We start from the raw sequence: 12,909 nt of genomic DNA on the forward strand, positions 1-12,909 counted from the left end.
TTAATCTTCCTAATGTAAGTTATTAATAAGTAGCTCAAATCTTCTCTTGAGAGTATATTATGTTGCAGCACTTTTTCACTTTTCATAGTAACATCAAATTAGACTTTAGTGCTAAGTATTGCAGTTATGGCCTGACATTTACAGTCACCTTTTCCTTCCCTTTCTCTATTGTCTATTGAGTTGTTACAACATAAATGCATTTGGAAATTCACACCTATAATTTTTTTTTTTTCATTTAAGGCAAAATCAATCTTTAAATCACTGCAAAAAAAGGAAAAAAAAAAAAGGGTCATTTTTGCTGTCCCTGCAACGGCACATATGGCTTGCCAACTCCTTAAGGAATAATCAAAATTAATCAAATGTCTAGAATTCCAGACAATGAAGGCAAGATTATTCTTCAAAACCAAGGTCATTTCACCATTACTCATGGTTCACAAAATCGCACACTCTGTGTTGAGCCAGACTGACTACAGCAGCTGTAAATAGTTTGGATTCAGTGCTGCACAAACACGTGGATAAGGCCACATCCAAAGTTACACCTGGCCCAATAAGCCCCCCTGGAATGGGGGTATACAATACACAACCAGCTGACTGGATATGAAGCAGCTTCATGGAAAAGCTGCTGGGCTGACTCTGTACACAGACAATGTATTATACCTCTGCCTTTACTTTTAACATGCTACTCCCCCTGCATTACCAGCATCCAAAACCCCATAACACAACAGGGAAAAGTTCACTGATGCTAAACTGGTGATAAAATTAAGTAAATAAACCACTCAATGTTAATAGTTTTTTATGTCCTATTATCCCATGTGCAGATTCTACTTAATGCAGAGAGTATGGAGTCTTCATCAGGGTCTCTAACATGTAGCTGAATGGACTTTATTGGCACTGGAAATGCCAGTGTCACAACTGCAGCAGTAGGGTGGCATTTACTGTAATGCTGCAAAACAAATAAGTTCTAAGAGATAAGTACTTCTTTTTAGTCCTATTCCTCTAATCCCCATTTAAGGGGAAAAATTCCTAATATAGTGAAACAAAACCCCCAAGGAATTATATTAAATAATGATTTGCAAACACTTACAGTCCATAAATCTGTGGAGCAATTTCCAGTCGGTTCAGATGCATGTACAGCTCAATATCATGTTTCTTCAGCAGATGATCCTGAATTTGATTTACTTTTGCTACAATAGCAATAGATGGCCCCAAGTCCTGCGGCCTTGCAAAGGGCATAGGTGTTATCATGACATCTTTCTCCTGCAGACAGAGATAACAGAGTGAAAAAAAGAAAAACCCATGAAGTCTTACTATCTAAAGGAATTTTGTGCAGGAGATTTCATTTGTTGTAAACATTGGTTTCCAAATAAACATAGTAATAACTCATTTCTTTTACAGCAAAAGAGGAATCTCAAGCATCCACTTCTGCAGAAGGTATTGTGGGATTCCCCTTCCCAGGAGTGCCAAGGAGTGCCTGCCATTCTGCACATCAATTTTTATGTGCATGCTTTACTTTTCATGCTCTGACAAAGTGTTGACAGCTTTATTTTAGCTTTAATATCAGCAGTCTGAGTCAGTCCAGAATAAAGCAGATGAATGGTAACTCAGTAGAGAATATATGCCCTCAGAGGACAATAAATTGCATACCAAATAGGAAATAACTTATTTTCAAACAATCCTTTCTAAACAGGCTTCCCTTGCACAAAAAAATCCGGTGGCTTTACCTTAAAACCTACACAGCTTTGATAAAGCATCAGAAACTTTTAAAGGAAAAAAAGAAATAGAACAATGAGACAGCAGTTGTTTGGACCTGAGGGCTGTGCAAACTATGCCATGATCTACTGCACAACACACATCAAGTGAAAACCAGTGGAGTATTAGCATCCTTGAACATGAATGGCTTTAAATTAATTCTTCTTTCAAAAGGGTGAAGTATTATTGAAAAAAAGACAGAATGCCAGAAAGAAATGCAGCAAGTAATGAACTGCACTGAATAGGAAACATGTAAAAAGGAGAACCAAAAATAAAAAAGGACAAGTCAAACCTATCAAGAGAAAGATGGGGGGCAGGAAAAGAGAGAAGTAAACTGTTAGGAACAATGTCAAGGTTACAAACAGGGAAAATTGAAACAGTAAGAAGAGAAGAATTTTGCAATGACTTTGCTACAATCTGTCACCATGACCTATAACCCAAAAGTTTCACTTTGAAAAACAATGGCCTTTTTCTACACTTTTGCTCACTATATTAATAGAGAATCATTATCCAGCTCAAAGGGTTAATAATTTCAGGAGGCTTCACTGCACTTTACATTGTTTAGATACAAATTCACTTGTTTCAATATTATGAAAAGAGCATTATTTTTAACATTCTATAACAAAGTTTGTTTTTGTTGTGTTAGCTATTCCCAGTGTCATCTCCTGTGGTTATTTCAAAATCACTTACAACATGGTTTAACATAAAAATGGGCATTGAAAATTTAATAATGTCTACCAAAAAGTCTATTTTTGTGTTGATCTTGTTTGCTTGAAGTACCTTTTCTTAATTATTTGATTTCTGTACTGCAGAAAATATGGTAGGATGTTCAGGAGTGATTTCAGGTAATATGTTTCTATTTAAGGACCTGATTGATTATAAATTGTATCTTAAAATCTTAAAATTGTTGCTTTGCTATGGCAGTTGCAGCGAAGGGACTGATCTGTTCTATTAGATTGTGGTAGTTTAACCATGCTATTGTGGTATCAAGACATATCCATTTAAGATACTCCAGCAAATCACTTGACAAAAGCTCCCTCAGACTCAAATAAAGCTCACTGACATGGCATGTATTTATGCAAAATCTCTGCTATTCTAAAAAATAGAAATTTAAAATAAAACATTTAGTGTTTTAGAGGCCAATAAGCAATGCTGTCACTTATTTAAATGCCAAAGTTCTTCACAGCTGCAGGTACATGGAAAAAGGATATTTCTCCTACCTTATTTTTAAAATTATTCTAGTAAATTCTTTATTCTTTCTAAATTCTACCAAGCTGGGTGGTACTCTTTGTACCATGAATTTTAGTTCTTCATTGTATTGCTATTTCCTATAATTTCAGATCTATTTCACTATTTTCTTGGTCATATGCAAGAATGCAAAATATTGAAAACTGGTACCCATTAATCTTCTACAAAGAAAAACACTCTTAAAGCCTGATATATTAATACTACCTTAATGTTAAATGTCAGTCTATATTAATTTTTTTTTCATAAACATATGGCTTTATCTGTGAAAACAGTCATAAAAGTCTGTAACTCTATGTATTGGTAGACTGTGCACACATTTGGCACACATCTGGGGTATGAAAATTATTGTGGTTTATTCAAACTGACTTTAACTTCAGCTTCACCACTTCATGCATTCAGAACTATGATGACTCTGAAGACCTGTGCTTTTAAGCTTCTCTTTATTATAGGAATAAAACCTTATGTGGAAAGCTCAACATCAGAATCCCTCTGCTTATTTGAACTTGTAATATGAAAAGACTAGCTATTACTCAGTTTAGTCTTTACACCATTAGCTGTCTGTGGGTTTCAAGCCATCTTTACAAAATTACAACACAGATTATAAAACCCTGGCTCAAGTGACGAAAGATTGTGAATATCAAAAACTAATGCAAGCTTCCACTGTGCCAAAATTGGAGTTATTTGTCACTTACAGCATTTGTGCACCTTGGCATAATGCAGCACTGACACATTGCTGACTGTCAGACTGACTGACTATCAAACATGGCTAAGTGCATCCAATACTATAAGCTGGCTTGCCATTGCTAAAAGCACAAGATAAGTAAATGGTATCCATCAAAATGCAGTTTATCAGCATCTCAGAAATTAACCCTATTAACAGAAATCTTCAAGGAATGACAGAATCTGTGAGGAAGCAGCTGCAGCCAATAACTCAGCCTTCCCTGTCCATGCCTCCTGATTCCGTGTACTCCACCAAGAAGCTCGGTGGAAGACTAGAGTGCAACAAAGTCATGTCTGTTTTCTCCTCTCATGCAATTTGGTTGAGAAAATGACAATACCTCTAGTCAGTTGAAATTGCTCCAAAAATCACATAGCTGGTGTGAAACAAACAGCCCAAACAGAAAGATGCTCAGATAAATTAATAAAACCAAGCCAAAATGTTTAACTAGAAATGACTCGCAGTGCCTGTGCCTAAAGCCAAGTGGACAACACAATACTGTGCTCCTGCTCATACTCACTACATAATAATCTGCCATGCGAGAGAAAACATCCATTTTCTTTCTGTGAGAATTCAGGTCTTGCAAAAAGATTTGAGTGCATGTGCTTAGTCATCTATTACTAGCATGAAATATGAATGATCAATACTAAAAGAATGTGGTTCACAATAAAAAGAAAAAATGAGGGATGGCTCAGAATGTGCTGTATTGTTGATAGGAAAGCACCAGATATGCAGCTGAAAACTTTAGCTAAGTACTAGGAACAGAGTCACCAAGCCCTGTCACAAAACATTACTTACCACAACACGAACTGGAATGGCTGGTGGTCGATACTAATACAATTTATATATTCACGCATTTAGGAAACAAATGCTACAGCAGTAAAGAGAGGCTAGGACATAGTACAAGTATAAACTGAGGACAGATTTCTCTCATTAACCACTAGGGAATGAAGTAGCTGGAGAAGCTCCTCTAATGGCAATTGGGAGTAATGGAAACAACTGTTAGAGGCTGTAAAATGTAACATGTCTCTCAAAGCACACGCTTTCATTGCTTCCTTTGTGAAGATTCACACTTTACTATGTAGCTAACCCTCAAAGTCATGATTGTAAAAGGCATATGTACAAGAAAGGATTATTAAAGATTATACATGTTTGCAAAGAAGAAGAACAAACAACTAGATATTAATCCATTCACTTTGCACTGTTAATTTTTTATGCCATGAAAGGACTGGAAAGGGCAATGTAAACTTTCACCTTCTACCCAAGCACTGCAAATCTGTAAGCAGACGTAGCTGTTTCCTGGAATGAAACTCAACCTCAGCCTTTACCACCTGTCACAGAAATTGGAACAAAAATATTTGAATACACTGAATTTTGAAAATCTACACTCAGAGAAACATATCTCACAGCCTTGTTATTGAAAAAAGAGTGCCTATGTAGTAACCTCATAAAATTTGTATCTCATATGCTTTATCCCTAGCTACTGAAATTATATCAAAATCCAAATAATTTATAACTGTAGATAGTTTAGGCTAAGACACCAGTGCTCCGTATCTGATAAAATATACAATAATATGAAATATTTAAAGGAAATAGATGGTTTTAAATGAGTCTTTGGTGAACAACTTTTTCTTCATTAGACTGACAAAACCACCATTCAAACTAGTACTCCCTAATTACAGTTTGCAACTATAGGTTTAGGCACACACATATGGACATACATAACCAACTGAATTCTCATGAAGTTTTTGTTAACTCTCGATATTCTCCCCATGTTCCATGTGAAAAATAGTGAAGTGAACCAAAATCAAACTAAGTTGGGAGGCCAACTCTTTTAGGATATAATACACTGAAAGTCTTGGCAATACCCATAATGCTGTTAATAATATTTTGCTAGAAACTCCACACATACGCTCCATCACACAAATAACTTTCCAGAATAAAAAAAAAAAAAAAAAAAAGAGAAACATAAAGATGGAAAGAGACAAGAAAAGAAGTCATCAAAGGAAATCTTGAGCAACTGACTGAGGGAATTGTCCTTCCTGCCACGCATGAAAAAAATCAGGCAAGGACTAAATAGTCTCTAGGAGGTCCTTGCAAAGGAGAGCTCTGTGGAACTAAACTCAGAACTCTGCAAAAGCTTTTTTATGAAAGCAGCAACCTACTAAAGACACTAAAGTGGTGTCCATACAGATACACCAGAGATCTGAAGGCACAAACATTTCCTCTGTTCGAATATCCTACGGTTAAGAAAAACAATGAAGGAAATGGAGTGATTATGCCACAGAAAGACATATCCTGAACACTGACAGACAGCCTATGGTTAAAGTTTTGGTTTCAAAGCAAATTGTTTGTAAACAGCTGAAAATAATTCACGCCTTAATACTTTACCGATAGGCATTTAACATAACATTTGCACAGGTTTTTAGCACACAGAAGTGCCTATGACAGGCACTCTTTCAAATGCTATGCAAGGACATCACTCCTATACAGAAAAATCTGTGCTTGTACACTTGGCTTTTGATTACCAAGTGATCTTTCAACGGACAGGAACTCTCGACTGAAGTCACTCCACGAGTGCTTATGACCAAATTCTGAAGAACCTTTAAAGACTGTAAACTTGTTTGAGACTGCTTTAACCAAGTTAAGAGATGTCTAGTAAGCTTTAAATAACATCAATCATATTAAAATCATATTTGCTTAAAAGCACAGTATGTACAGTTTAAAGCAATATTTACCTTCTGACTGTCATGTTCAAAAGTAGAAAACCAATGTTCTGCTGTTTTCATCAGACGTGTGAACATTGCACTGAAAGGGAACAACCCAGAAACTTGGTGTTAAATAAAGGTGTCAATTACAAATAAGAGTGAATTAAATGTAAAGAAACTTGTTGAAACTTACTAGGCATCATGTTCCAGATATTCAGGATTCAAAAGAACTTTCATTTCCTCACTGAAAAAGGCAACAGTGAACAATCCGAATGTGAATGTTTATTTTTGGTCAGTGTTCTGCATGTACTATTATGTATTTATAAGCCAACTTTCATATAAAGTGCAAATGAGAAAACTAGCCTTTTTAATTAAAAAGAGCAACTCCATTGAACAAATGAAGTCTTTCCTTTTTATAAAGATCAAAAACAAATTAGCTGCCTTGTCTGCACTACAATGAAGTAACCATCTAATTATTCCAAATAACAAATTACTGAATGTCACAATGTATTATTTGAATATGCTTGATCTAGAATAATTGATTGCTGCACAATCTATCACTGTTTATCCCAAACAAAAAAAAAAAGGTTACTGGTCAAATATGCAGTATCAAAACATTAATTTATTTTGTTTTAATAGCCTGTATTTTTATTGTACTTTAACAGCAATTAATCAGTGACAGCACCTCTTTTCCATCTACTTTGCTGCTTAGCTCTACTTTTTCAGTGGGGATGGAACAGAATGCTGTACATAACACATGGTTATTTTAAGTTGCTTAGCACTGAAGAGCATCTTTTAGGTAATTTTAGGACAGACATTGAATAAAAACACACACTTGTAAATAATCATCTTAATGCTTAACTCCCTTTGGGCAGTCACTTTGCAGGGTACTTACAATATTATATTGCACACATAATTAAATTAGTTTTTTTTCACTGCTGGACTCCAGTGTGCAAAAAACCAAATGAAATGTCCTAAATATCACGAGAATGAAACCAGCTTCTTTTTGCTTTTTTATTTTTTAATAAAAACAAACCCCTTACATATGGGGCAAGAATAAAAGCAGACAACCATATGATGCAATATCTTATATATGTGAATATGACTGCATGCATACACACATACACACTTTTGAATGAAATGGAGGATTGATGGGAAAACATAACGTCACTACCAAGTCAAAGAACAGTTGGATATCACAACTACAACACTGCAGGTGATGAAAAAAATATAAATCCCAACAATTGTCTTCAATGATTATTTCCCCTTTTAAGATTTGAGGAAAGAGAGTTGGTGGTAAGATGTCTGCTCCAAGAGTGGAGCTCACTAATCTGTCTACTCTCTGCAGCGGCAAAAACAAAACCACTTCTGGCAATAAGGATGAGGTAGAACCACAGGCAACTATGTAAGCTTTGAGATTAAGGTTTTCCTTAGAGCTCTTGTCTCCCCATTCTTTCATCAGACAATGTCTGTGAAGGGGTCAATGTCTAAATCTCAGAAGCTGTAGTAGGAAAGATGAAATAAGGACATTCCCATCAAAGCACAAAGATGCAATGATTTCTGATATTAATTTATGAATTATAGACAAAGAATTATGGAGCACTTATTTATAAGCTATAGTTCAGCCAACTTATTTTTTAAAGAAAGATGATTTTTATAGAAGTAGAACACAATGCTTACCTTGGCTGTGCAGCTTCACTGGCATGCGAAAAAGCCTGGTGGTCACAATGTAGGATAAAGACAATGGGAGCTAGAAGTTCATGCATGCCCTAAACATAAAGGAAAAGCAAAAGTATATTTAGATTTTCCAGTCATATAATAGTTAGTAATGCACAGCATAAGGCAGACAGCAATATTAGGTGCAGACTAACTAAAAACATGAACATTCATTCACACGGTTAACAGAACGGTTCCATAATCAATGGCTTTTATTTTAAATTCTGATTAAATCCAAGTGTTTATTCTTCTATAATATACAGAAACAAGTTAGTCTCCCTTCTTCTAACACAACACACAACAAATTGGCAATGGTAGGCAGCCCTGCACCTGGCAGCTTACTTCAAGATCTGTGTTCATAAATATGATGTTATTTATGATAATTATAATAATGATCTACAGTACAGAGATCTGCAATAGGGAAAAAATACAAAAAGTTAAATTATTTTGTATTTTATAATGTTCCAAAACTATAGAGATTATGGGTTTGTACCGTTTTTCTACTGTTACAAAAGTGTAACAGTAGGCTCCAAAGGAGACAAGGGTAGTTATTTGGGAAAGAAAATGAAACTTTAATTTCTAAAGACATGAGAATTAAAATGAGGTTTTGAGTTTTTTCAGCTCTCTTTCAGTTTCTCATAAGTTTTTATGTCAATATTCAAAATAAACTCATTAAACACAATGCATAGAAGACGTGGTACTGTTTTACTGCAGAGTACTACTTACATATGCAATCTATATTAGGAACATAGAAATAGACAGGAATCAGAATGAAAAACATGGGTGGGCAGTTGAGGACTTGGGCTGGCATTAGAAGCATGGCTGGGCCACCCAGGAGGGTTGGGATCCCAGTGTTGGGACTAGGACAGCAGGTAGGAGCTACGAAAGCCTAGTGGATGTCAGCTGTACAAAAGAAGGGAGGGGAGCCCTTTGGTGATGAAAGCGATGTGGGATGAAGGACTGAGATCTCTCTGTCTGCCTCTGGACACATGGATCACTCTAAGGGGAGGGAATTCCTGACCTCTGTCCAAAACCACCAGTTACAGCAGGGGCTTGATGACAAGTGCTCAGGCTACCCCTGCTGGGCCTAGCTCTGGATGGAGTCCTTGCCCAGCTAAAGGAAGAAGAACCTGCTGCCAGGAGTGCTCCAGTCCAAGGGTGCAACTATTTCATCAAATGGAGCCTCAATCCCAACTCAGGAGAGTGCTCTGGGCAGACAGGATTTCCAGGAAGAGCATCTCATCCATCCTTCTGCAGAAGGAGCAATGGTGCTGGTCCATCAAGCACATCAACATTTCAGGTAGCTGTCAGGAGTCAGATGACAGCTGATGGGTTTCCTGAACTGTTCTACTTTTAATGGGTGCAGCTCCAAGCCAGGAAGCCTCTGCACTTGCTTTTCCAGCCCCCTCAGTGATGGACAGACACGAACACTGGAAGTGTTACATGCTTGCAAGCTACCTGCTGCTTTGCTGGTATATCAGCTGATATTCCATACAGCACCTCAGAAGCGCTCAACACTAGTAAGTTAGATTATCAGCTTCATATGTACCTCAACAAATCCATTAACTACCTAAACCCTTGAACTTGTATTACATCCCTTGGAGGTAATGGGGATTTCCTTATGTGGTCCCAACGGACCTGAGGTGTAGATGTGGAAACCTTCTCTACATCATTACCTTTTTGAGTATGCTTGCATGCGTAGTTTTTGACAATTTTGACAATAGTTTTGATGATATCTCTGTATGCCAATGAACAGAAATACTAGGAAATTAAATTTTAAATTTTTCAGGACTGAGATGACTATTAGAGCCTCAATGGCAGGGCTGAAGTTTGGATGTTTTCTTTCCCTTCCTATTTCTGAACTACTTTAAAAAAATGAAACGTAAAGAGAAATTCAGTTAGGAAGAACAAAATAAACCAAATATAGCCATTTGATTTCAAAAACTGATGTAAAACATCACAAATGGGTTAGATTACAAATTGCCAAGTTTAGATTTCTTAAAATATTATGGTCATATTAAAGGAGAAAGGTCCAGGATAAGACAATATATAAGTGGCAAAAAGATTTTAGTAACCAGGGTTGTACTTTCACATATACAGCCCTTTCTTAATTAACAGTTCCACATCTAATCTTTTATTCGCCCTGATATTCTAAACATGAAATAGGAAAAATGGAAATGCCAAAAAACTTGACTATCAAAAAAAACTACCACCTAAGCTGTAAACATATAAGCAGAAGAAAAAGAAAGAGGACATAAAATAAGAATTAGTTATAAAAGATAAAAGCACATCACACATTCTTCTAACATAATAATATATCAACTCCATAATAAAATAGAATCATAATGTGGCTGCCCACATATAACAAAACCAAAACAAACAGATGATGAAATATCAGGATTTCAAAAAGATACCTCTGATCTTTCAGTTAGAAGAGTACTTCAAATGTTTAGAGATTTTTAGCTTGGCAAGAAAAGCTACCAGTATAATATGCATACACATATTTTTTCAATGCTACAGTTTACTAAAACTCTTTAGTGTTAATAAATAAGTTGACAGAGCTCAGATAATTTTATGACACTTCCCAGCTACAACAAAATATTGATTTCAAAATACAGTCTATGGCTTAGAAAGAAAACCAGAATTATAGCATTCTTACAATGACAAGTGAATCAATGTATTTCAAAATTATATTGACTTCTCTATGGACAATAACAAACAATAGTTAGCCTAGTGATTTAGCTTAATTTTCACTATTTCCTTTCAGTGTAACTAGCACCAGAATTTTGTCACCAGTCGTACTGAAGACCTCTAAGGGTAGCTTTTACATTTTCTTAAGTACAATACACTATTCTCTTTAGATTTTATGTTTACAGCTGCTATTTAAAAATTCAGTGATCCCAGGGAAGATTCTGCCTTTTAAAAACAGTACCACAACGTTCTAATCCATTAGACTAGGCATACAAATATATTTTTTCTCATCAAATAACATGTTCCTTCATGCTGGCCAAAAAACCCAGAAACCCTGCAACAAAGAAAACTTGCATTCATATATGCATATAAAACAAACATTATTGATAGCTTCTTGTAATGCTGATGCTATGTAATAGTTTCAATAGAATATTGTAAGCATGCAAATTGTCAAGAAACTACAACTCTTTAGAAATATTTTGGAAGATAACATTGGGTAGGGACATATGCTGACAGACAAAATTATCAGTCTTCATTCATTGGCCAAGTTTTATCATTCTAATGGCAATTGTATCTTTTGTATGCAGTTATACGAGTAAGAAAGAGGAATTCTCATAGATGACAACAGGACCAGTCCCCATGGTGGAAATTGCATATGAAGACAAGCTCCTTAATCTATTGTATTCAGGTGACTGTGGAGACAACAGTGCTACTGTATTCAGGTGACTGTGGAGACAACTGCTACTGATGAATTAATGGAAACCTTCATTATTTTCTCAAAAATATGCTAGGTTTTGCTGTGGTGGAAATTATTATTATTATTATGGGAAGTGGGGCATGAGTCTGGTAAAAATACTACATCAGGGAGACTGACTACTATTTGATATTTGATAAAAGAAGGAAAAAACATCCTGTTGACCATAAACCATTTCTTTTCAGCTAATTCAGAGAAGGGTAATGATGGTCATGAAAAAAATATTATCTAGCAAGAGAGGAGCACAGGGACAAAAGAAGAGGATCTGACTAACAAGCTAAATGGTGCATTATTTTTTAAGAAATCCAACGAAACAAACCCACCCTTTTAAAATTAGGTAAGAAAAAAGCATAGCTCCTAATAAAAGTAACACATGTCCACAACATGAGAGGAAAACCACAATCATTTACAATTTTGTGGATATGGCACAGCACTGCAAGACTTGGGTGATATACTGAACACGCTTTGAGAGGTTAAAACAACAGTTTTTCATGATCCAAATTAATTTAATTTTCTGCACTTCCTCTCCTCTTCATCCTGTAGCAATCCCTTCCTGGAACTACCACACTACTGATTCACACTAGTTGAAAACAGAGGTAAAGAAGTTTTCTTCGTCAACAGCCTGTAGGCTCACAAAATTGAACCTGTTCTTTTATCTGCCTATGTTCATTTAGCCCACCAAGCAGTCTTTATTAAAGCTGAGGCATCAGGCAGTCAAAGTTCATTAATACCATTTATATAATCTCTGCAGTTTCAATTAACTCAGCAAGACATTCTACTACATGATAACAGTCTCATTAATTCAATAAAATCCCATAACTATTAACAATATGGTCTATGTTAAACGGGGTGTCACCTAGTAGAAAATAATAGCTTTAACAGCTTGTGATGAAGCGCAGTGCTTTTTTTTTTTTTTTTAAATTTGATCTGGCTAAATATTCCATCCCTATATAGAAAGGTATTATTTCTTGCAAAGGAATCAAGAGGATTTTAAATATGAGCAGAGGGTAATTAAGTCCTTTTAAGTCATATCAAAGAGTAAAATAATACTTCTTGTTCAATAAATGATAGACTAAATTAGCTGGAATGTGTTCTTCCATTTCCCCATCATCAGTACTCTGGCCTACATTCACTAGAAAGAGGAGGCTGAATACTGCCAAGTATTTTTTTAGCAGCACCCTTCAAAACACAGCTCCGAGATCTCATTTTTATTGTTCTTATGCAAGACTATTCCTTGCTCACTGTCTGTCAAACATGAGAAATAACCAGTTGATAGATGTTTCATATGTGTGATAACTATATAGTCAATTTTTTATATAATCTCT

General features: G+C 35.7%; 1 protein-coding gene across 10 annotated transcripts in view; it reads right to left on the minus strand.

The window, feature by feature from the left end:
* TBC1D5 (TBC1 domain family member 5) overlaps positions 1 to 12,909 on the minus strand; it is a 317,122-nt gene that overhangs the window by 119,085 nt on the left and 185,128 nt on the right. For all 10 annotated transcript variants that reach the window (XM_032746741.3, XM_030264948.4, XM_030264947.4 and 7 more), the window contains 4 exons: positions 8,104 to 8,192; positions 6,617 to 6,667; positions 6,454 to 6,523; positions 1,085 to 1,257 (listed from right to left, as the gene is read on the minus strand). In XM_032746741.3, coding sequence (XP_032602632.2) covers positions 1,085 to 1,257; positions 6,454 to 6,523; positions 6,617 to 6,667; positions 8,104 to 8,192 — 383 coding nt within the window. The remainder of the gene's footprint in view (positions 1 to 1,084; positions 1,258 to 6,453; positions 6,524 to 6,616; positions 6,668 to 8,103; positions 8,193 to 12,909) is intronic.

Source organism: Taeniopygia guttata, chromosome 2 (genome assembly GCF_048771995.1).
Source record: "Taeniopygia guttata chromosome 2, bTaeGut7.mat, whole genome shotgun sequence".
Classification (NCBI taxonomy): Eukaryota; Metazoa; Chordata; class Aves; order Passeriformes; family Estrildidae; genus Taeniopygia; species Taeniopygia guttata.